Source organism: Sturnira hondurensis, unplaced genomic scaffold (genome assembly GCF_014824575.4).
Source record: "Sturnira hondurensis isolate 20B ecotype Veracruz unplaced genomic scaffold, ASM1482457v3 Scaffold0022908, whole genome shotgun sequence".
NCBI lineage: Eukaryota > Metazoa > Chordata > Mammalia > Chiroptera > Phyllostomidae > Sturnira > Sturnira hondurensis.
The window spans coordinates 4,885,806-4,907,718 of record NW_028095539.1 but is presented as its reverse complement, the minus strand read 5'-3'; the positions used below and the strand labels follow the sequence as shown (position 1 = coordinate 4,907,718).

Here is a 21,913-nt window from a genome sequence, read left to right as displayed (position 1 = left end):
TCGGGGGCGTGGCCAACTCCCACTTTGGCCAATGAGTGTCTCTGAACGGTTCCCCGCGGCTCCGAGGGGGTGTGTCACATGACCAATTTAATCTAAACTCTTCCTCTGCCCCGCCCTCTAAGTGCGGTTGAGGCCCGAAAGCGACCTTTTCTCTCCTGTGATTGGCCAGAGAGATTACATCCACCCGGGGGCTGGTTGAGTGAGGCGGAGCTGCTCTTAAAGGGGCTGAGGAAAATCCATGAGGTTTTGAAGGGGCTTTGATGAAGGAAGCCGCGGCAATCGGAACCCCCGTGTTTGGCTCTCCTACCTCTTTGAGGCCCCACAGCAAATCCTTCCTGCACTTGAAACGCCCGTTTTCAAATGCGCCCGCCTCAGACTCCCTACAGTATCCTCTCAAACACTTGGCGCTTTCCACCTTCTTCTGGAGCCGTTCTCAAAAGTGCTGCGTCTCCCCTACTGGACAGTGTCTCCCTGAGAGACGGGAGTCAAGGGCTTCTATTCTGACCATCCGGAGCTGCGCCTTGTATTCAACACTGGGTTTGGAATCAGGCCGACCTGAGTTGGAATCAAGTTTTACCCCGTCAGCTCTCTGGACTTCACTCAGTGTACCCCTCTGTAAATATGGGGGTGGACTCCCCGCCTTGCCAGAGTCACAGGGCTTGGGTGGGCATTGGAAGAAAACTGCGTGGCAGCCCTTTTATAACTGTGAAGAGCTGGGCACGTCTAAGTTTTTAAACTATAACGATCAGTGAGGTCATATTCTTTCATTCACTCAACTACTAATACTTCTGCGCGCCAGCCCTTTGGCTGGACATGGGAGCACAGGGGGGCAAGATACACGTAATGAAAATACATATGATCTTGTGTGGTATTGCTGGAATTCGGAAAACTCAGGAATGTGGGGAATACCAGGGGAGACCGGGGCGGTCATGCAGTGGTGAGAGACTCCAGAAAGAAAGAAATCGACACCCAAAGGGAGACCTGAAGAATAAGTAGGAATTAGCTGGACAAGAAGGAGAAGACGGAGTTCCAGAAACAGCATGGGATCTGCCCCAGAGGCAAGACAGAACCTGGCATCTCTGATTCCAGGTGGCAGAGAGACGGGCAGCCAAGGAGCCAGGAAGAGGGGCCAGAGCAGAGGAGAGCAGGCTACACCACTGGGCTGCTGGGGTTCTGGGCTAAAATCCACCACTTCCTTCCCTGTGACCTTGGGCAAATCACTTAACTTCGCTAAACCTCAGCTTCCTCATCCTTAAAATGAGGAGGATGGTGGTTTCTGAGCTGTTCTGAGAATCTTAGGGGATTATTCACTTGAAAGTTCTTAGTGCTGGGCCTGGCATGGGCTCAGGACACTTTGGCCATTGCTACTAGAAAAATGGCAATTGTCAAGTGGAGAGCTAGAAGAATCAGTGAAACAATTAGATCGGGACAGCTCTGAGACCAGCAATAACCGGCACCTACTATCTCACCCTCTCCCCTTTACTCCACTGTGTTTCTCTTCCTAGGACTTGTCACCTGCCGTGTTATAAATTTGTTTTCCCAAGAGGAGAGGGGCACTGCTTTGTTTACCGCGGCCTCCCCGTGGTCTAGAACAGTGCCTGGCACACAACAGGTGCTGAAAGTACCTCCTCTTTGACCAAACCTGAGTTAGCTCCTCTGAGCCCACTGCTCAACTAGGCTCAGCCTTGGGCTTCCATCTCCATCCTGGTTGGAATGTTCTAGCCAGAAGCCAGAATCCTGCTGAGTCAGCTTATCAGAAAATCCCCCGCCGCTGGTATCTGATCATCCTCTGTATTCGATGGAGTTCCTCATTCTCCACCCTCCACATCTTATCACCCTGGCTTGCCTCTGGCAAGAATCTCACTAGCCTTGATGCTTCTTCTTAGTCATTTTCCATCCACTGCCCCCTTGCTCCTTGGCTATAAATCTCCACTTGACCTTGTATTTGGAGTTGAGCCTGATCTGTCTCCCTTATTGCAAACCCCCACCATGCTAGCCTCTCTCTCTCTCTCTTTTTTAAATATTTTATTTATTTATCTTTAGAGGGGAAGGGAAGGAGAGAGGAAGGAAACATCAATGCATGGTTGCTTCTCGTGCATCCCCTGCAGAGTGGCCCCTGCCGGAAACTGGCCTGCAACCCAAGCATGTGCCCTGACTGGGAACTGAACCTCGATAGTCTGGTTCGCAGGCCCGCGCTCAATCCACTGAGCTACACCAGCCAGGGCTAGCCTCTCTTGAATAAAATCTTCTCTTAAATAAAACCATCTTAATAAGTATCACAAATGCCTTTTTTCCTTTAACAGTGCTCAATGTGAGTTATTGAGTGAATGAATATGTAACGATATTGATAGATGCCTGTTGAAAGATGATACTGAGGCAGGAACAGCATAGGGTGAACTCTGAGACTGCGCTGCTCCTACTAGCCAGCTTCTCACATCCTGCATGCTGGGAAACACCTTTTAGCACTTAGGCAGAGTGAATAGTAAACCAAGGCAGCGAGGAGGAGGGAGACCTGTCTCACCCGCTAACTCAGCAGTCCCGAGCCTGGTCCAATAATATTGCCAGGTGTCCCAATATCACAAGAAACACTGTTAGCACAGCACCGGGGAAGTCCTCAAAATTCTAGGTAGCATTTCTACTGTCTGGAACAGAAGGCCTTGAAATGTGCTTTCATCCCCAGGCTGGGGCCCACAGTGCCCAAGGAAAGCAGCCCATAAGACAACTTTGGTTAACTGCCTACCTGTGGTCACTACCTGTGGTTTTATGAGGGAGTCACTAATGCTTACAGAAAGAGCTCGTAAATAACTTTGGGTAACTAGCCCAACTTTAATTAATTGCCTCGTGGCATGTATCTGATTCACAATAGGACGAATAAACAGAGCCCTGGCTGGTGTAGCTCAGCGGACTGAGCACCGGCCTATGAACCGGGAGGTCACTGGTTCTATTCCCAGTCAGGGCACATGCCTGGGTTGCCTGCCAAGTCCCCAGTTGGGGGTGAGTGAGAGGCAACCGATTGATGTTTCTTTCCCTCTCTTTCTCCCTCCCTTCCCCTCTTTCTAGAAATATGTAAATACAATATTTTATTTTTTAAAGATGAACAAATGGAATCTGGAGCAAGGTAAGGGTTTGGGCTAACAGACCCTACCCCCACCCCACATACCTAAGTTTGGGTAGTCATGTTCTCCCAGGGAAAGCTAGTACCACCTTCACCCGTCAATCAATATGTAACTTTTTCACCCCCATCCCACCAGCTCTATAAGTCCTGAGAATAAAGGACTCCCTCTCTTGGCTCTCTGGCCACCGGCCTCAGGCCACCTGGGGCTTGCCACCCCAGCCTTCTCCGATGCCCTTCCTTTCACGGCCCTGCATTGCCCTGAACCTGTGCCTCTCACCCCCTCACCTTAGCTAGATCCTTTCCCTTACATGGGAACAGATCACTGATGAACTCTGACTGCATGCTAATAGATTTGCTGATATGCAATTCTTTACATGTGTTAGCAAGAAGAACCAGGTCTTTCCTGTTGACAATATGGCTGGATGCTGGGTAAATAAATGATAGGGTCAACTATAGGCAGATACTGGTAAATAAATCAAGGAGCAATACAGATGAGTAGAAACACATAGCGAACGCAGAAATAGACAAAGAAACATACAGATGCCCTGAAAGTGTGTAAGAGATAGGAAGCCGATGGTGATTCCACACACGTAATAATTCAGATCAGTGGTTTTGAACCTGGAATGCACACTTAAAGCACCTGGAAGCATTCGAACCCCCACCCCCCACAAGGAACCAGCGCTGGGAGTGGGGCCAGGCTCTGGGTTATCAACAAACCGTCAGGTGACCCAAGGCTCCTGTGCACAGACAGGCTGGCGTAGGTGATGGGGAACTGGAGTAAGTGTAGGGAAATAAAGCCAGGCATCCAAGGGACAGAAGCAGGGAGGAGAGCACACCAGTTCAGGAACAGCCCTCTCCACAAGTTTAAAAAGACGAATCCTACAGGTTGAGAGGTGGACACGGGTAATTAGTCCCATCTCAAGCCTCATCGGAGGGGGCACATATGAGCAGACCATCCTCTTGCCTGTCTGGGGCTGTGAGGAACTAGGTTCAAAGTCAGCGCATATCCACTCTCCACTCTTTCCTTCAAGTGGACAGAATGGAAGCGCCCCCTCTTCTCTTCCCTTCCTGTAACCCTTCGTTACACCCTGCCCCAACTTTGGGGACCTAAGGGGTTGGGGGGTGGGGGACAAACAGCCTTTTTCCAGCTGTGGTCCCCAGCCGGTCTGTCCCCTGGCTCAGTTGTTCTTAGTGTCACCAAGGTCAAGGGTAGAAGAGGAAAGGGTTCTGGAGAGAGCTCAAGGTGGTGATGGTGGCAGTGAGCAGCGCAGAGAGACCCAGGGCAAAAGAGGTCCAGCAGTAGGGAGACGGAGGGCCAAGCGGAGGAGCGGTTGCCAATGGACAAAGGGAGATGAAGAGGCACCAATGGGCGAGGGGCCAAGAGGTGAAGAAGCAAGAGAAGCCCGCCAGGCGGCGTGACAAGGCCGCAAGAGGCAGCAGCCAGCAGCTCGAGCCAGGCCGCCGCGCCCCGCCCCGCCGGGTCCGGGAGGCTCCGCCCCCGCACCCCGCGCCCCGCCCCGCGCTCTCCTGCTGGCTCGGCTGCGGCGGCCGCGGGCGGGAGGGCTCGCGGAGGGCGGGCGCACCGGCAGCAGGTGGGCGGGGTGCGGGCCGGCGAAGGCGGGAGGGGGGCGGCAGGCTGCGCTGGGGCCGGGTGCGGCCCGCGGTGCGGTGCGCCATGGACTTCAACATGAAGAAACTGGCGTCGGACGCAGGCATCTTCTTCACTCGGGCGGTGCAGGTGAGGCCGTGCGTCCTGGGCCCCGCGCGGCCGGTTCTCGGGGCCCGGATGTGGGGCGGACCCGGGGCACCCCTGCAACAGAGCTCGGGGCGCTCAAGAGAAGCCCCTTGAATCTGCTGCCCCCTTCCCCACTGCGCGGACACCTTAGCACCCCCATGTCTCCTCCTTCTGCGCTGCCCAAGAGAGAGAAAGAGCGCCAGGAGGCCGGCCACTCTGGCCGCACCCTAGGCGTGGCGCGGGTCCGGGACCGAGTCGGGCCTCGGCCTTGTTGCCTGCGAGGGAAGTATCAGTGTTCATCGTTTCAACCGGCGGAGTCACCCCGCTGCCCTGGCGCCTGCCCAGGGCTCGGTGGGGGCTCCGCTGAGGAGGGGATAGGGCACCAAGCGGTGCCTGTCGCCCTGCCCTTGTCCAACAGTGACTCTGGCTCCAGGCAGGCCTTTGGAGGCCTGAGATCCAGGCCCGAGGAGGACTCAGGCAACCCCTGCGGTCCCTTCTATGAGCCTCAGTCTGTGCCCCTGTGCAATGGGCTAGTACGAGGATTTTCACAGGTCCCTTCTTTACACACTTGGATAGTCAGTCCGGAAGCCAGAGAGCTGGGATCATTTCCTTTCTGCTCCCTGGGAGGCCTGTTTCCTCTATTTCCCCAGGCATGGGGGTTGGGGTCTGGCTGGGTACCTTGGGAAGCTGTCCAGGCCAGTAATGCTGGGATTGGAACAGGTCCTATTCCCTGCGAGGCAGAGAAGGAAACTGAGGCAGACGAATGCAGTGGTGAAGACCCAGAGTCAGCTATGGGCGTGGATGAGCCCTCTTGTGAACCTGTGTGTCAGTTTCTCCATCTGAAAAATGGGATAAGTGGCCACCCCCTTACCAGGGTGGATGTGCGGGCTCCCTGGCACTTTGCACGTGTGTGCTCCATCAAGGCCAGCTCACTGTTGGTGTGAATGTGGTGGATACTGCACTTGTGCTGCATGTGACCTTGGGCAAGTCACTTCTCCCGAAGCCTTCATGTCCCCATAGGTCGGTCAGTGCACACCAGTCTCCCCCCAGGGCTTTCTGTCCTCCCAGTGCCCTGGGAACGGGTCTGGTGTTTGTCCTTCCTGTGTTTGTTCTCTGGAGGAGCCCAGCCCGAGAGAACAGTCCCTGGGAAGCCCATGTGGCCATGTTTACTAGAAAGTAGTGTCCCGTTGAGGGTTTGCTGCTCAGCGTTCCAAGCCCTGAGGGTGAATCCAGCCCTAGTGGGGATGCCAGGACCCCAGAGTCCCTGGGACAGCCCCAGTAGCATCTGAAAGGCAGGGAACCCTCCCCAGAGTTGGTGTAGCGACTGTGTTATCTCACACATCTGGGAAGAACCAGATCTGGTTTCCTGCTCAGTGGGGCCCCAGCACCTGACCCGGCCAGGACTTGCAGAGCCTGGGCATGGGAGGCCTGGGCCCTGTGGCCTTGCTTTGCCCAGAGTGGGCAGGCCCAGTGGGCGGCCCCTATCGGAGTGGGAGCCACCGCCCAGGCCCCAGCCTCCAGGGTGGAGGAGGGAGCTGGGAGCTTTATAAATAGAGGCTTTCTCTGGCTCTGTACGCCCACCCCCTGCTGCTGCCGAGTTGCAGGCAGCAGCCTTGGCCTGCAGGCCTTAGCTTCTGAAGCACCGAGTTCTTCCCCTTGATGGGGATGGGCATGCAGGGGTAGCAGGCCAGAGGAGCAAGGGGCCTGAAATGGGAAGTGAGCTGGACAGGACACTCAGAGGACCCGCCGAGGCCTGTCTGTCCCGGGATGGGGTCAGCCGGGAGGCCTGGGAGGGGTGCTTAGGCATTAAGGCTCGGGCAGCTGGTCTGTGCAGGTCCCAGGACGTGCTGGGTAATGGCCCAGCCCTTCCACGTGCCAGGGACACCTTTAAGAGCCTCATCCCACTCCGTCTGGTAGGGAACTGGACCTGGGCTCTTGGGGGGAGAGCCCGGGTAATCCTGGGATGGCTTTCTAGTCCCCGAACTGTGCTCGAAAGTCAGGTGGGGTTTGTGAAGTTGGGGCAGGCGGTGGGAAGGGCCCAGGTACAGGTGCGCCTGCAGGAAAGCCTGAGGCGCGTCGTGTAAGAGGCCAGTGAGGGTGGGAGTGGGCCGTGGGAGTAGTCGTACTAACACTGTCAGGTGTAATTAGAGTAATAGTCGTAGCAGTGGTAGGAGCAATAATAAGAAAAGTCGGGGAGGTGCTGGCCTTGTCATCGTCTGAGCCAGACAGCCGTGGACGTGGGATGGATGCCCAAGAAGCTGGGAAAGCCTGGTAGGACTTTGAACCTGAGTGGACATGCGGTGTGAGGGATGGGTGGCCCCGAAGCTCTGTGGTGAGGGCTGCTGTTAACTTTGGTGGGGCAGGTGTGTGTCACCTAGACCCAGGTGACTGGTACCGTTGGCGTTAGGAGGGTCCTAGGTAGCTCCTGAGAGCCAAGGAGGGGCCTGAGGGAGGAGGCCTTCTACTGATGACGATGCTGACACCCCAGCTGACATTCATCGGAGCTGCACTGTGTGCCTGCCTCTGAGCTAAGCACCTTCCAGATATTCTGAGTTAGGTCCTGTTATCCCCATCCTCCAGGTGGGAGACTAAGGCCCAGAGAGGTGCCTCGCTGAGCCTCGGTTTCCTCATCTGGGAAATGGGGCTAATGCCACAGCCTCAATGGACTGGGTGACGTGGGACTGTTTGGGGCCTGGCTCTGGGAGGCCATAGTTTGGTGAAGGCGAGGAAAATGAGGAGTCTTGGGAGGCCAGAGGAGGCCAGGAGCAGCCGGTCCCTGGTGGGATCTCAGGCTGTGAACATGGCCGCCCGCCCTGCAGGAAGAAACCCAAGCCCTGTTGCATAATTGATGGCCACCCGCGGCCTGATCAGCCACAGGACTATCGGTGGCTGCCTCTCGTTCCCTTCAGCTAGAGCTGTCCTTGGGCTCTGGATCATTTATCTTGCCGAATAGTCTGGGAAGGGCCTCCCGGCCATGATGATCCTGACTTCAGCACGGTCTGCCCCTTGCTCAGCCTCGGCGGCAACATCTGTGAAATGGGAAACTTGGCCCGACCTGCCTCGAAGGGCCCGTGAAGCTGTGGATGGGTCAGCAGCATAGAGCCCTCGGCCCAGGGTTTGGCCACAGAGGTGGTCAGCTGTATCTGTTGTTATTACCAGTCCTGCTCTTGTGATGGTCACCCGTTTGCTGCTTGGCCTTGACCTTGAGCAGGCTCTTTACCCTGGCCAGAGAAGGCCTTCGTGTTCCTGTTTGGAAGACAGACATTTGTCCAAGGGCCCTTCCAAAGCAGAGGGGCCAGGACTCAGGCTGTTCCTGGTTGTTTCTCAGTGGCCCACAGCTTTCATGGGGAAACGGTGTGACCTCCTGGTCCCTGCCTGGCCCTGGTGTGGGGCTGCCGAGCCTTCTGGACCCTGAGTGTGCTCCAAGTTGGCTCTCACGGGCTGGCGGTGTTCCCCGCCCAGCACACCCGCGTGTGGCCTCCTCCCACGCAGTCCTTGCTTCCCGGCCATCTCTCCTCCCATTCGCTCCTCCCAGCAGCTGTAGCACCTCACTTCCAACACGACTCCTGCCGGAGGACCCCGGCCTGCGTGTCTCACCCACGTCTTCCTTCTTTCCGGCTCACAGCCTGTAAAGGGGATGCTGTTACTTATTATCCTCATTTTTCAGCTCAGGAGACTGAGGTCAGGGAGGCAGAGCCACTTGCCCAAGGTCACATGGCTCATCAGTAGCAGAACTGAGACTTGAATCGGGACCCTCTGGTCCTGACACCACTCACTCCCCTGGCACCCTCCTCCAGGAGCTCCCAGTCCCCCCACTGAGCCACCCGGTAACCCCAGAAATTGCTTGGTACCCTGTTTATTCCGTGAGCACTTTCTACCGAATTTTTTCCTGCAGAGTCAGGTTCAGAGGACCCTTTGCAGTGGGTTCGCAGTGGTTTCTTACCCCTTTAAGTGGTACGCCAAGTTTTTTTACATTTTAAAAAAATTGCTCACCTGAGGACATTCTTTAATTACGTTTAGTGAGCAAGAGGAAGGGAGGGGGAAGAGAGAGAAACATCAGTCAGTTGCTTTCTTATATGCTCCCCAACTGGGGATCGAACCCAGAATGTGTGTGTATGTGTCCTGACTGGGAATTGAACCTGTGACCTTGTGGTCTGTGGGATGTGCTCCAACCAGCTGAGCCACACAAGCCAGGGCTGTGTGCCAGATTTCGTACAAATGTGCTTTTGGTGGGGAAGAGGTCCAGTCTTCGATTGGATTTCCGAAAGAAGCCACGATCCCCCAGCTCTGGTCCAGCTGCCCCATTTCAAGTTAGGACCCTGCTCTCGGCTGCGGTTTGCCCCTCTGTGTGATCAAGGTTACAGAGCAACTTTCTTGACTTTGGGGCCTGGCTTCCAACTAACGGAGAGGGGTAGGTGGGTGGGGCGGGGCAGTCCTCCCTTCTTCCCTCTGGGCCCTCCCTGGACCTGGACCCTCCCCACCCCACAGTTCACGGAGGAGAAACTTGGCCAGGCTGAGAGGACCGAGCTCGATGCCCACTTTGAGAACCTCCTGGCCCGGGCAGACAGCACCAAGAACTGGACGGAGAAGATCCTGAGGCAGACGGAGGTGCTTCTGCAGCCCAACCCCAGTGAGTGGGCTGGGGCTGGGCCTGGGGCGAGGGCGGGAGGCCGGTGGCCCCTGCTTGCAGGTGGGCGTGGCTGGTGGGTGAGATCTGAATGAGACTTTGGGGGCTTCTGGCTGCTGTGGGGGGCGGTCCCAGTTAAAGGACACAGAGGTTGAGTTGGTGCTGGGCTCTAAGGTGCGCTCTCGGGACAGTGGAAAGGCCAAGTTCTGCGCAGAGGACTTGAAATGCCTGGAAACTGAAACAGACTTGAGAGGAGAGTTGGGAAGAACACCAGCCAGGTCATCTGAGAGGGCGGTGGGGCTGGAGGTGGCCCAGAGTCACGCCTGAGCACAGAGCAAGCAGCAGCAGCCTGTGAGAGAGCCTGGCTCAGGGCTGTCGGGGGCGGGGGGAATGCGGGGCTGCCCGTGAGCCCACTCACTGTGTGCAGGCCCAGGGTGGTCCAGCCGTGTGCTGGGCTCTGGAAATCCACAGTGTGATGAAGGAGATGGTGTGGGCCTGGACCTCCGGCCGTCACTGTCCACTGTGGGACCCGGGGCAGGCGTTTTGTGTCTCTGAGCTGTGGCTTCCTCCTCTCGAGAGTGAAGGATTCTACGGGGTTGAGGGCCAGTCTCATAGGAGTGGGCATCAGCAAAAGAATATTCTGGAAGTCACCAGGCTGCTACAGGCAGACCCCGCTCTGGGTCTGTTTCTGTCAGCTTGGCTTTCATTGCCGGGTTGGACCAAAGAGCCCTGTGACTTGGCGTCTGTCTCCCTGCAGGTGCCCGAGTGGAGGAGTTCCTGTACGAGAAGCTGGACAGGAAGGTGCCCTCGAGGGTCACCAATGGGGAGCTGCTGGCTCAGTACATGGCAGAGGCGGCCAGCGAGCTGGGGCCCAGCACTCCCTACGGTGAGCCAGGCCCCGCAGCTGCTGGGCGGTGGGCAGGGGGGGCACGGTCTCTCCCTCTCTGATTCCCCCGCCCACCCCACTCCCTTCTCTGGTCATTTTAACGACACAGATAATACCTGAATGATGCATTCTGATTGTACAAACCTCCAACACTGGAGATGAAGGTAGAGAACGGAGTGAGGCCTCTCTTCACCAGTCTGGATGGTGTGCAGTTGTAATGGGATCATAGTGTGTCCGCTCTGCAACTGACTCTTAAACTTGGCATTGGGTGACAGCCATCTGTGCACTTACAGATGCCCCTCAGTGTTTATTTATTGAATTTGTGAAAAGTTTTATTGAGGTGTAACTTACACATCCTAGAGTGCACCTGTTTTGAGTGTGAAGTTCAATGATTTTTAGTAAATCGAGAGTTGCACAAACATCCCCCCGATCCAGTTTAAAGAACATTTTCATCATCTGCCAAAGAATCCCTGGTGTCTATGTACATCCATTCTCCCCTCCCGGCGCCAGCCAGCCACTAATGCGCTTTGGGGCTCTGCCAATTTGCCTGGTGTCAATATTTCATATAAATGGAGTCATGTGATGTGTGGGTTTTGGTATCTGGCTTCTTCACTTGGCATAACGTCTTTGAAGTTCATCCCTGTTATAGCATGATTGGGGATTTTATTCCTCTTTATTGCTGAAGAGCGTTTCAGGACGTGAATGAACCACAATTGCTATATCCACTCACCACCTCGTAGACATTTGGGTTATTTCCGCATAAACACTTGCATACAAACCTCTGTGAGGACAAATGTTTTCGCTTCTCTGGGTATATACCTAGAAATGCAATTGCTGGATCATTTGGTAAATTTAAGTTTTTAAGAAAATTACCAACTTCTTTTCCAAAGTGGCTGTGATTTTTATATTTCCACCAGCAGGTGGTGTTCAATTTCCAGATATTTGTGGATTCTCTAAGCTTCCTTCTGTTGTTGATTTCTAATTTAATTATACTTTGGTCAGAAAACATACTTTGTATGATTTTAATACTTTTAAACTTATTTAAGCTGCTCCCCCAGTGCTGGAGCTCAGAGGGAGGGAGTCTGAGTAAGTCCGTGTGTGGGTTCTTTAAGAGGAATAGCTTGGGACTCCAGTGGTTTCTTCCACCAACTCAATCCCTCCTGGCTTTTGCAGCCAGACGTTATGGGCACTTACCTTCCTGGCACTGGAACCCTGGGCTGGGGGCCTGGTGTGGCGCTGGGACTCCTCGCTCCTGAGATATCCCTCCTGAATTTTTATCCACCACACGTGGATATGGGACCAGCCCGTTCTTCATGAGCCCCCTCCTACCAGTCTGGATGGGTGTGGTTTCTGTAATTCATGGTTGTCAGACGTTCATTCAACTCGATTTCTGACAGTTCTGAGTGATGGTAGTTCTATAATTTAGTTGTAATTTTGATGTGGTTGTGCAAGGAGGTGAGCCGTGGTTTACTAATGCCGCCATCTTGATTGGAAGTCTCCCTCTTAAACTTATTAATACTTGTTTATGGCTTACAATATGGTCTCTCCTGGAGAATGTTCCATGGTCACTTGAGAAGGTTGTATGTTATATTGTCGTTGGGTAGTGTTGTAGAGATGTTGACGAGGACAGATTGGTTGATAGTGCTATTCAGGTTTTCTGAATCCTTGATGATTTTGTCTTGTTCTGTCCATTATTGGGCAGTCTCCAACTGTTTCTATTCAGCTGTCTGCTCCTGTCTTCAATTTGTTGGTGTTTGCTTAATATATTTTGGAGCTGTGTTGTGAGGTCTGTATGTTTATAATTATGTATTTTCCTGATGAATTGACTCATTTTTGTGTCACACTGCTCTGTCTCAAGTAACTTGGTTTTTTTTGTTGGTCTTCAGGTCCATTTCATCTGATAGCAGTATAGCCACTCTTGTTCTCTGTGGTTATTGTTGCATGGTACACCATTTTCAGCCCATTTACGTCTCTGAAGTTGGAAGCATGTCTCGTATATAGCATATATTTGGGTCTTTATTAAAAATCCAATCTGACGGTCTTTGTCTTTTGATTGTAGTGTTTAATCCTCTTCCATTTAATGTCGACATGGTTGGACTTCCATGTGTGCTTTTGTATTGTTTTCCCTGAGTCTCAGGTCATTTTTGTTCATCTGTCCTCCTTTACTGCCTTCTTTTGTGTTAAATACTTTCTAAAGTTTTAATTTTTGTTGCTTTCCTTAACATTTTTTCTAAGTGGTTTTATGTGAATTACAAGTTGCGTTTGAACCGATCACAATATGCTTCAGAGTAATGCTGACTTAGCGTGAGTGAAACAGAACCTTTGCTCCAGAACAGCTGCATCCCCTGCCCCTCCTCTGGGCTGTCATTATGCTGCATGTTACATCCTCATACCGTGTAAGCCCAATAACGCAATTTTACAGTTATTGTTTCATGCGTCTTTTAAATCAGTTAAGAAAAGAGAAAAATTACATTATCTTTTATAGTTGTCTGTATAATTACCTTTAATGTACTCTTTATTGCTTTCCTTTTTTTTTTAAATTGAGAGAGAGAGAGAGAGAGATGTTGATATGTTGTCCACTATTTTACACACTCATTGGCTGAGTCTGGTACGTGCCCTGACAGGGGACTGAACCCACAGCCTTGGCGTATCAGGATGACACACTAAGCAACTGAGCTATCCGGCTAGGGTCTCGTTAGTTTTCTTTACAACATTTTTTTCTTATTTTGTTATTTTATTTTATTTATTTTTAGAGAGAGGGGAAGGGAAGGGGAAAGACAGGGAGAGAAACATTGATCTGCAAGAGATGCATTGATCAGTGATTGGTTACCTCACACACCCCCAACTGGGGACCTGGCCCACAGCCCAGTCCAGTGCCCTGACTGGGAATTGAACCTGTAACCTTTTGGTTCACAGGCCAGTGCTCAGTCCACTGAGCCACACCAGCCAGGGCAGTTTCCTTTATGACATTTGTAATAGCTGCTTAGTCATCTTTCTTTGTCTGCTAAGGCTAACATATGGGCCTCCTTGGAGACAGTGTCTGTCGATTGCTATTGTTTCCTGTGTGTTGACTACACTTACCTCTTTCCTGGCATGTTTCTTAATATCTTGTTGAATCTGGACGTCTTAGATATGTAGCAGCTCTGGATTCTGACCTCCCTGGGGGACGTTCCTACCGTTTGTTTGCTGAGAGACTTGCCTGAACTCATTGTTCGGAGTCTGTGTCCCCCGCACTATGCAGCTACTGATGCCTCTGCCTTTTTTTACTGTTTAAGGCTCGCTTCCCAGGAGTTGCTTCTGGGTCAGCATATGTCTGTAGTGGTCGGGCGGTGATTGGCTGGTCAGAGGTCGTGCCTACTACTGCACCGTGAAGGCTTTGCTGATGCATTTGCCAGCGGGGTGGGGAGCCCATTCAAAGCACTCCACCTGTCTGCCCGCCGTTCACTGGGTGGGTGTGCGAAGCGCCCTGAGTGAGCCGCAGGCGTGCATCGCCTTCCAGACCTCAGGCGGCGTCCGGGAGTTTACCAGGACCCGCTGTGACGGCCTCGTTTCCCAGATCTGCCGTTACATCTCTGGCAGGTCTGTTCCTGTTTCAACCAGCTTTCGGCCTCACGGTGGCCCGGCTGCTGGCCTTTCCTGACTGTTTGCCACTGAGATGGCCGTTGCTTTTGACAGCGTGGAGGGTTTTTCTGGGCCCCAGCGGCCCAGTTGACAGCCCCAGGGCTTGTCTCTCCCTGGCAGAGCTCCAGCATCACAGAGCTCGAGGACGTGGGGGCGCCCCCAGGGCTCCAAGGCACAGGCTCCACATACCAAGGTCCAGTAGTTCTGGGATGAATGCGTCTCAATTTGTTGCCTGCCTTTTGTCAGTTTCTAGAGCCCAGAAATGGTTGTTTCTGACAACTCTGTCCAGTTTTCTTTACTGCTCTTTGGGGAGAGGATTCGTTTGCTCCTTTCTCTGTCATTCCAAAAGTTGCCCCCGTCCCCCATCCTTTTAAGGGCAGCGTGCCGTTCTGTGTTTTGAGTGTCCCGCTATTTATTTGTCAGTCCCCAGTGGGTGGACATGTAGATTGTGTCCACGTTGTTCCAGGCCAGCCACTCTGCACCTAGCCTCTTTGGGTGTGCCTCTTCCGCACATCCCTTTCTGAGCTCCCCGCTGCTTCCTGGGGTCGGATCAGCCTCAGCCTGCCCCCCCCTTCTCACCTTTGACTCTGTGCCCTCAGGGAAGACGCTGATCAAGGTGGCAGAAGCCGAAAAGCGCCTGGGAGCTGCAGAGCGAGATTTTATCCACACAGCCTCCATCAACTTCCTCACGCCGCTGCGCAACTTCCTGGAAGGGGACTGGAAGACGATCACGGTGAGGGACCTGGGACCGCCCCGCCTCCTTGTCTCCTCCCCTGTTGGGAACTAAGTATCCCTGGGGCCTCCCCAGCTGTGGCTCTTGTGGACTGAGCTCCTTAGAGTGGACGACCTTCCTTCTCTGGGCCTCAGTTTCACTGTCTTGACCAGCTGGCCCAGGGTCCCCCAGGGCAGCCCAGCGTCTCACTGCTCCCTGTTTTCTGTCCACAGAAGGAGAGGCGGCTCCTCCAAAACCGGCGTCTAGACTTGGATGCCTGCAAAGCACGACTGAAGAAGGCCAAGGCCGCAGAAGCCAAAGCCACGGTGGGTGTCCCTGTTGGCCTCCACCCCCAGCCATGGGGGGGTGCTGCAGGGACCTGGTGTTGGCATGACCCTTTTCCCCTGTTCTTGCCTGGAGAGGCCTGGCTGGGGGTGCTGGTCTGGGCCAGCCAGTTCAGGACGCGCCTCTAAGGGAGCCCTGACAGCCCAGAGCTCTGGGTCCCAGGGACGACACTGATGGGGTGGGCCAGCCAGCAGTGCCCCGACCTGGGTGCAGGGCACCCTGCAGCCTCTGCGGACAGACACAGTTGGAGTTCCTCGCGTGCCCTTGCCCACCCTCCCTGGATGCTCGGCTCTGTTCCCGGCTCTGCCAGGGCATGGCTCCTCCTTACTACAACTCCCGCTGCCGTGGTGCTGGTCCCAGGGTGCCCTCACTCAGGTCCCCTGCCATGGTATGAGAACCCCGAAGCTGGACTGCCTGCCTGCTCGGGAGCATGTCCGAGGGGCCCCTTCAGGTGGCCGCAGGAGCCTGGATAGGGGCTGCCCCTTCGTGCTTTGCCCTCTGAGGCCTGTGTGGCCTGGCTGGGCCAGTGGGATGCAGGGTGGCACAGTTCGATCAGGGCTAGGCCAGGGGTGGCAGAACTGGGCCCGAGGCCAAGCACACTCTCAGCATGCCAGGCTGCTTGTGGGCGTGGGGGCCTAAAGGTGCCCTCAAGCCCCAAGGGGGGAATCTCTTCCCTCGTCCAGGGCAGGCCGGGAAACCCCTGCCTGCTGAGGAAGGCCAGGCCGGCCCAGGCACCTAGCAGCTGCTTGTGGGAGTCCTGGCCCCAAACCCTGTGTGCATCCCGGCTCTCACAGTGTGGGCCTCCACCAAGAGCTGGGGACGGGGTCTCAGCTCATCTGGGTGTGTGGGGTCCAGGTCGGAGGCAGGGGCTCAGCCACTGGAGTCTTGTTCGGGTTGGGTAGATGACCTTTGGCTATTGGGATGACCTAACTAAGTCACCTGCACAGGACAACTTCCCTGTCACTCTGGAAAAGCTTGGCCAAAACAAGCTTTTCCTCCATCAGCCAGGCCAGGGGAGCCCTCTGTTAGTCCCTGGAGTGGCACGACCTCTCCTCCAGTTGGTTGGCCTGGATGACCTGAGGCCTCTGGGTTAGTCCGGGATGCCCTCCCCAGAGCTGGGACCCAGGCAGCCCAGGTGCAGAGTCCCGGAGGACCAGGGATTCACTGCCTCGTCCCCACCCCTTCTAAACACACACACGTACGAACCAGGACGCTTTCCAGAGGGCGGGTTGTGTGTATCCACCTGCCCGTCTGAGTCACATCCCCTCCTGCGGGGGCCCGGGGGGGCCTGCTCCCGCCTGCACTGTGGACTCACTAACTCTTTGTTTTTGTTCCTTTCCGTCCTGCTTTGGGTAACTTGGCTCAGTGTGAGGGAGATGTGAGTATACCTGTCCCACGTGCTGTGCTGCTTCTGGTTTGCCCATCTGGCCTGGGGCCACAGTGTCGTGGCCGGCCCGGGGCACGTCCCCAGGGCCTTTTGCAAGCAGCTGGTCTCCCCATCAGAGCCTCTACCATGAGTAGCCTCTGTTTTGGGGGGATGCCAGGCATTGGAGCCTGTGAGTCAGCTTTTTGCAAATGTTGAAAGCCTGTCACTTTGTCCATCCATGCATCCATCTGTCCACCTTCGTTGTGGGGGAGGGGCCTGGTCCTTGCTGCAGGAGTGAGAGATGTGTGCAGAGATTCTGGGATGGAGAAGGCTGTGGGGGGCGGGGTTTGTCTGGAAGACTGGGTCTAACTGGGGTGTCTCAGTGAGGCTGGGGTCCAGGGAGCAGTGGGCCCTGGCCTCTGAGCCAGGGGCTGGACCCAGCCTGTGGCTTGCCCAGCGGCCAGGGCTGTGACAGCAGCCACAGGCTGTCTCCTTGTGGCATCTCATTTCCTGGCCTCCCCAGTGTGTCTACCCTCACTTGGTCTTGTCTTCACTCTCTGGGTCTCTAAGCCCACCTCCTCTCCAGGTGGTGGATGTGGGAAGAGGGTCCGAGCTGTATTTGTCTGTAGCCTCCTGGCCCCAGCCAAGCTCCGGCCCACCGTGACCCCTCTCCCCCCATGAACTCTGTTCCCACTAGACGGTGCCTGACTTTCAGGAGACTAGACCTCGTAATTACATTCTCTCGGCCAGCGCCTCCGCGGTAAGCGCCCCCACCCCACCCTCCCCCGGGCCTCCCCCGACCCCTCCTATACCTCGGGGGCTGCTGTACCAGCAGACAGGAGCCAGAGGTTTCTGAGGCAGTGGGGCTGCCCTTTTGGTCGGCCAGGCCCAGGAGCGCCGTCTGCCTGCCTGGCCCTGTGCCCTGTGCCCGTGCCGTTGGCCTCGCTTCTCCCTGCAAAGGCAGAGACCTCTCTACTGAAGGTGGAGACCAGACCAGCTGCCCTGAGCAGCGTGTGAACTTAGGATGGCAGCTGCCCCATCTCCAGTGGATCGGAGAGTCTGCATGCCCCCCCCCACAGCCCTGACCCCCACCCCACCCAAAGCAGGCACTACCCACCACCCCCACTCACCATCCATGACTGCCGGGCCCTTGCTTGCAGCCCTGAGGAGAGGCCAGGGCCTGGCCTGCCACACATTCACAGACCCCTACAGACAGGTGACAAGGATGGCATGGGTCATCCGGCTGTGTGGATGTCACCCGTGCTAGGTGTCATGGGGGCAAGAAGGCCTTGAGACGGAGCGGGGAGAATGCACGGAGCAGCCTGTGCCAGGGCCCAGGGGGCTGGGCGCAGGGTGTGCCCTGAAGAGGCCTGCAGCCCACAGCGGGGCCGGGTGGGCGGGGCGGGGTCGGAACTCTGAATGGCTTGGTGTCTTCTCGTTCTCCAGCGCCACTGAGATATTTGGCGTTTACTGTTTAGTTTGGGAAATCAGCCAATCAGACGTATCCCATCAGTCGTGTTGGTCACAACCACCGCTGTGCCTCCCTCTGCCTTTCTCTGTCCACCCACGGGTGACGTCCTCTGGCTCTTCCTCACCTCTGTCACAAGCATGTTGCTGTGTGCATTCGTGCAGCCGCTCAGTGGCTGGGCCATCACCCCTCGGGGGCGTCCACCGCCGTTTAGTCCAGCGGGCCCCACTGCTGGGCACGCACCCTCCATCTGGGCTGGTGGAGGCGGCTTCCCGCGATGCAACACCCTAAGCAGCAGTGTCGGGGGACGCCTCCCTTGGGGCAGGTCTCGTCTCCGATAGCACCCGCACAGCGGGACAGACGAAAGGGTCTCCTGAGTCCTGGTGGGAGGAGGGGTCTTTCTTCTCTCGACTCTGGATCACACGTCCATCCCCCTTCTGGGCCGAGTGGCAGGGGGAATGTCCTGGAGGGTGGTGACTGCCTTGTTTGTTTCTTTACTCTTGAACCCCAGTGTGACTCAGGCGCGAGGCTGCCTTCCTCTGCTGAAGCATGGAAAGGTTCAGTGACTGACCCAGGGTCGTCACACAGTCCTGCCTCCCGGCCCAGTAGACTTAGCCTTGTGTTGGGGTGGGGCTGGGGGACGCTCGGTCTCCTCTGAGCCCTAGTCCAGGCCCTGGGGCTTGCATAGTAGGAGCAACCCAAGCAGGACTTTCCAGCTGGCTGTCCCCTCCCTGCATGTGGCATGTTGGACTGGACTATGATTGGAAGTGCCCCTCTTGCCAGGCCTCAGCCCAGCCTCAGCTCTGGGTTGGGTTGGGGGAGGGCAGGGGTGCAGAGAGGTTGGGGGTCTCAAGGAGCTGGGGCAGGGCACAGGCTCTGGGGTTTGGCTGTCCACCCTGCCTGCTGCCCGGTGCTGACCAGTGCCCCCCTCCCACTCCTGCTCACCGGCCCTGCTGTGGCGCCCGCAGCTCTGGAATGATGAGGTGGACAAGGTGAGTGGGGCTGGGGAGCTTGGGGTAGACACTTGGAGCAGGTGGGAAGCGGGAGGCTGGGCACGGCTGCTGCTGCGGGGCTCAGGTCTGTTTCTAGTGCTGGGTCTGCGCCCCCTGCCCACTGGGGCTACTGTGAGGTTGTCACTTCTCCTGGTGGGTAGTGTCAGCCGGGGGAGTCTGGGAACAGCCCCTGAGGGTCTGTCTCTGTGACTGCTCTCAGGGGACTGGGTCTCAGGAGTCAGAAGGGCTCCAGGCCTGAAGTTGGGTGGGAGGTGCAACCCTGCCACCCAGATGTCCATCTGCATCCCCATGGGGAAGAGACCTGCCAGGGAGGGGAGGAGCAAGCTACTGTCGGGTGGGCCTTGGCCTGGGAGGTGGTGACGGGAGGAAAGCTGGGGGCCATTGTCACTCTCACACTGTCACCCCACTCTTTGCAGTCTGAGCAGGAGCTCCGAGTAGCCCAGACAGAGTTTGACCGGCAGGCAGAGGTGACCCGTCTCCTGCTGGAGGGAATCAGTAGCACTCATGTAAGTCCTGTTCCCACTTTCTCCATCATCCACTTTGTCACCCCTCATGTCCCCACTGCAATCATCCACGATGAGGTGTGAGTGAACCTGGGTCTCGGAAGCAGGAGGGGAAGGGAATGCTTGAGCCTGTGGTCGTAAGAAGGTGAATTAGTCCTGAAAGAGCAAGTCCCAAAGGGTGGGAACCCCTCTCCTCCCCGCCAGGAGTAAGAGGTGGGGGCAGAAGCCCCCGGAAGGCTGCAACAGGGTGGGAGTGGAATGTGTCACCCTGATACCCCTCCCGGCCCCTGGCCTCTTGCCCACACAGGTGAATCACCTTCGCTGCCTGCATGAGTTCGTTGAGTCTCAGACAACTTACTATGCGCAGTGCTACCGCCACATGCTGGACTTACAGAAACAGCTGGGCAGGTGCCCACTGGGGTCCCCCGGCTCCCAGGCCCATTGAGCAGCCCCACCTCCCTTGGGCGAGAGCCTTCTCCCGAGCCAGAACACCCCACAGCGCACAGGGCGGGTTGGAGGGCTGCCCCCGGAGGCCCTGCCCAGAGCCCTCTCTGGTGGGCCATCACAGCCCTCACTGGATGACAGCGAGGGCCCTGGCCTGGGGGACCTCTGAGCGGGTTCCCAAGTGCGGGGCGGGAGGTGTCAGGGACAGGGCCTGGAACCTCTCACTTTCCCCTTGCTTCACTTTTCCCTTCATGCTGCCAGCTCCCAGGGAGCCATGTAAGTAGCTGGGGTCTCCTGGCCTCTTCCGGTGGGCTTCCCTGGTGTTCTGGGCGCACATGGGACTGAATATGGCTCCTGGCTACTGAGATGTGCCCTCTGCTCTCCAGATTTCCAGGCACCTTCGTGGGCACCACAGAGCCCGCCTCCCCGCCCCTCAGCAGCACCTCGCCCACCACTACTGCAGCCACCATGCCTATGGAGCCCTCCGTGGCAGGCCTAGCCCCTCCAGGAGAGGCCGCGCTCTGCCTGGAGGAGGTGGCGCCACCCGCCAGCGGAACCCGCAAGGCCCGGGTCCTCTACGACTACGAGGCAGCTGACAGCAGTGAGCTGGCCCTGCTGGCTGATGAGGTGGGTCTGGGTATGCAAGGATGGTATGCATTGGGCCTGCGCACCCCACACCACTGCCTTTGTTTCTGAGGGGCCCTTGGGGTGGGGCTGAGGCCAGGGGGTTCCTGGGGGTGCTGTAGAACCGAGGTGAACACCCACCTCTGGAGTGTAGGTGCCCATGTGTCACAGTGGGGTCGCCGCCCTGTCCCTGTTTCTGGGCAAGTTCCACCCCAACCAGCCAGAGTGTGACCTTCCCTTTTTCCTCTTCAGCTCATCACTGTCTACAGCCTGCCTGGCATGGACCCCGACTGGCTCATCGGCGAGAGGGGCAACAAGAAGGGCAAAGTCCCTGTCACCTATTTGGAACTGCTCAGCTAAGCAGGACCTCCCGGCCCCTGCTTGTCCCGTCCTGGGCAGGACAGGATGGGTGCAGCCCTGCCATTTGTCTTGTCTGCTGGTGACCTAGCTGCTCAGGGTGGGGAGACCAACCCCATTCTGTCCCTGCCTGGTCACCAGCTGTGAGGGGGGGACTCAGAGGTTGAATGTTCCTGCCCCTCCCCCATCCCTGCTTCTGGAGCCCCCATCCTGCCTGCGTCCCCTGAGCCCTCCAGCCCTCCTGGCTCCTGAGGAGGGAGACGCTGGCTGCAGCCTCCGCACTCAGCACCTCAGCCTGTGGGGGGTCAGCGTCGAGGGCCTGAGGAAGCCCTGGGGTTCATCCTTGGCAAAGAGAGCACCTGCCTTTTAGTTGCCAAAAGCAGCAAAGGGGGAAGGGCAGGCGGGTCTGTGGCAGGTCCCTGGGACTGGACGCTGTCACCTCTGGGCAAACTGGAGCAGAGGGGAGCCTGGCCAGAGAGGCAGGGCCAGGCCACCGAGCAGCAGCATCTCCCCGGTGCTAACCTCCCCCTTGTACCCTAGAGCTCAAGCCAAGTATGGCGGCTGCAGCCTGCACCTCTCCACATTCACTTTTTAACTGATCTTTTTACTCTGCCTGTGCTTTGCTCTCCAGCCAGTGACGAATAAACCACCCTTGGTGTGCATGTTGCCTGCCTGCAGTCGCGGACCTCCCGGGCGGGACCAAGAATGGGAAAGGGGAGACTTCAAATTTGCTCCCTTCCTCCTCTGGGTGCAGGGTGGTGTACGCAGTGCCCAGAAGCAGTAGGGCAGAGGGAAAGGAGAGTTCTGTAGAGCACCGTTCACGCCACCCCCTTTCTCCCCAGGCCCCGTGCACTCAGATGGGAGTGAGTGCAGTTCCTGTGCTGAAGCTGGGTGACAGTCACTGTGTCATTCCCAAGGGCTTCGCTGACCGGGCAGTGCAGTGGACTGTCAAAGTTCGTGGTTAGACTCACTGATGGACAGCTGTCAGTGTTCCCTGTGGGCCTGGCACCAAGCCATGGGTCCTCCTGTCCTCACAGACAAAGGAATATCACAGAGATGGTCACCTCCCCAAAGGTTCCGTAACTGGCCAAGTGGCC

General features: G+C 56.5%; 1 protein-coding gene across 5 annotated transcripts; it reads left to right on the top strand.

Moving 5' to 3' along the window:
- The first annotated feature begins 4,709 nt into the window (after positions 1-4,709).
- SH3GLB2 (SH3 domain containing GRB2 like, endophilin B2) lies at positions 4,710-21,478 on the top strand. 5 transcript variants are annotated; one of them, XM_037036780.1, is made up of 13 exons: positions 4,710-4,853; positions 9,339-9,480; positions 10,235-10,363; positions 14,584-14,717; positions 14,930-15,022; positions 16,408-16,419; positions 17,105-17,167; positions 18,844-18,867; positions 19,305-19,394; positions 19,699-19,799; positions 20,097-20,111; positions 20,222-20,462; positions 20,712-21,478. In XM_037036780.1, the coding sequence occupies exons 1-13, from the start codon at positions 4,791-4,793 to the stop codon at positions 20,817-20,819; spliced, it is 1,215 nt and encodes a 404-aa protein (XP_036892675.1). In that variant the 5' UTR covers positions 4,710-4,790; the 3' UTR covers positions 20,820-21,478. The 5 variants fall into 5 exon arrangements, with proteins under 5 accessions (XP_036892675.1, XP_036892679.1, XP_036892676.1 ...); XM_037036781.1 differs by lacking the exon at positions 16,408-16,419 and having other exon boundaries at positions 4,711-4,853; XM_037036782.1 differs by lacking the exon at positions 20,097-20,111 and having other exon boundaries at positions 4,711-4,853.
- The last annotated feature ends 435 nt before the right edge of the window (positions 21,479-21,913 follow it).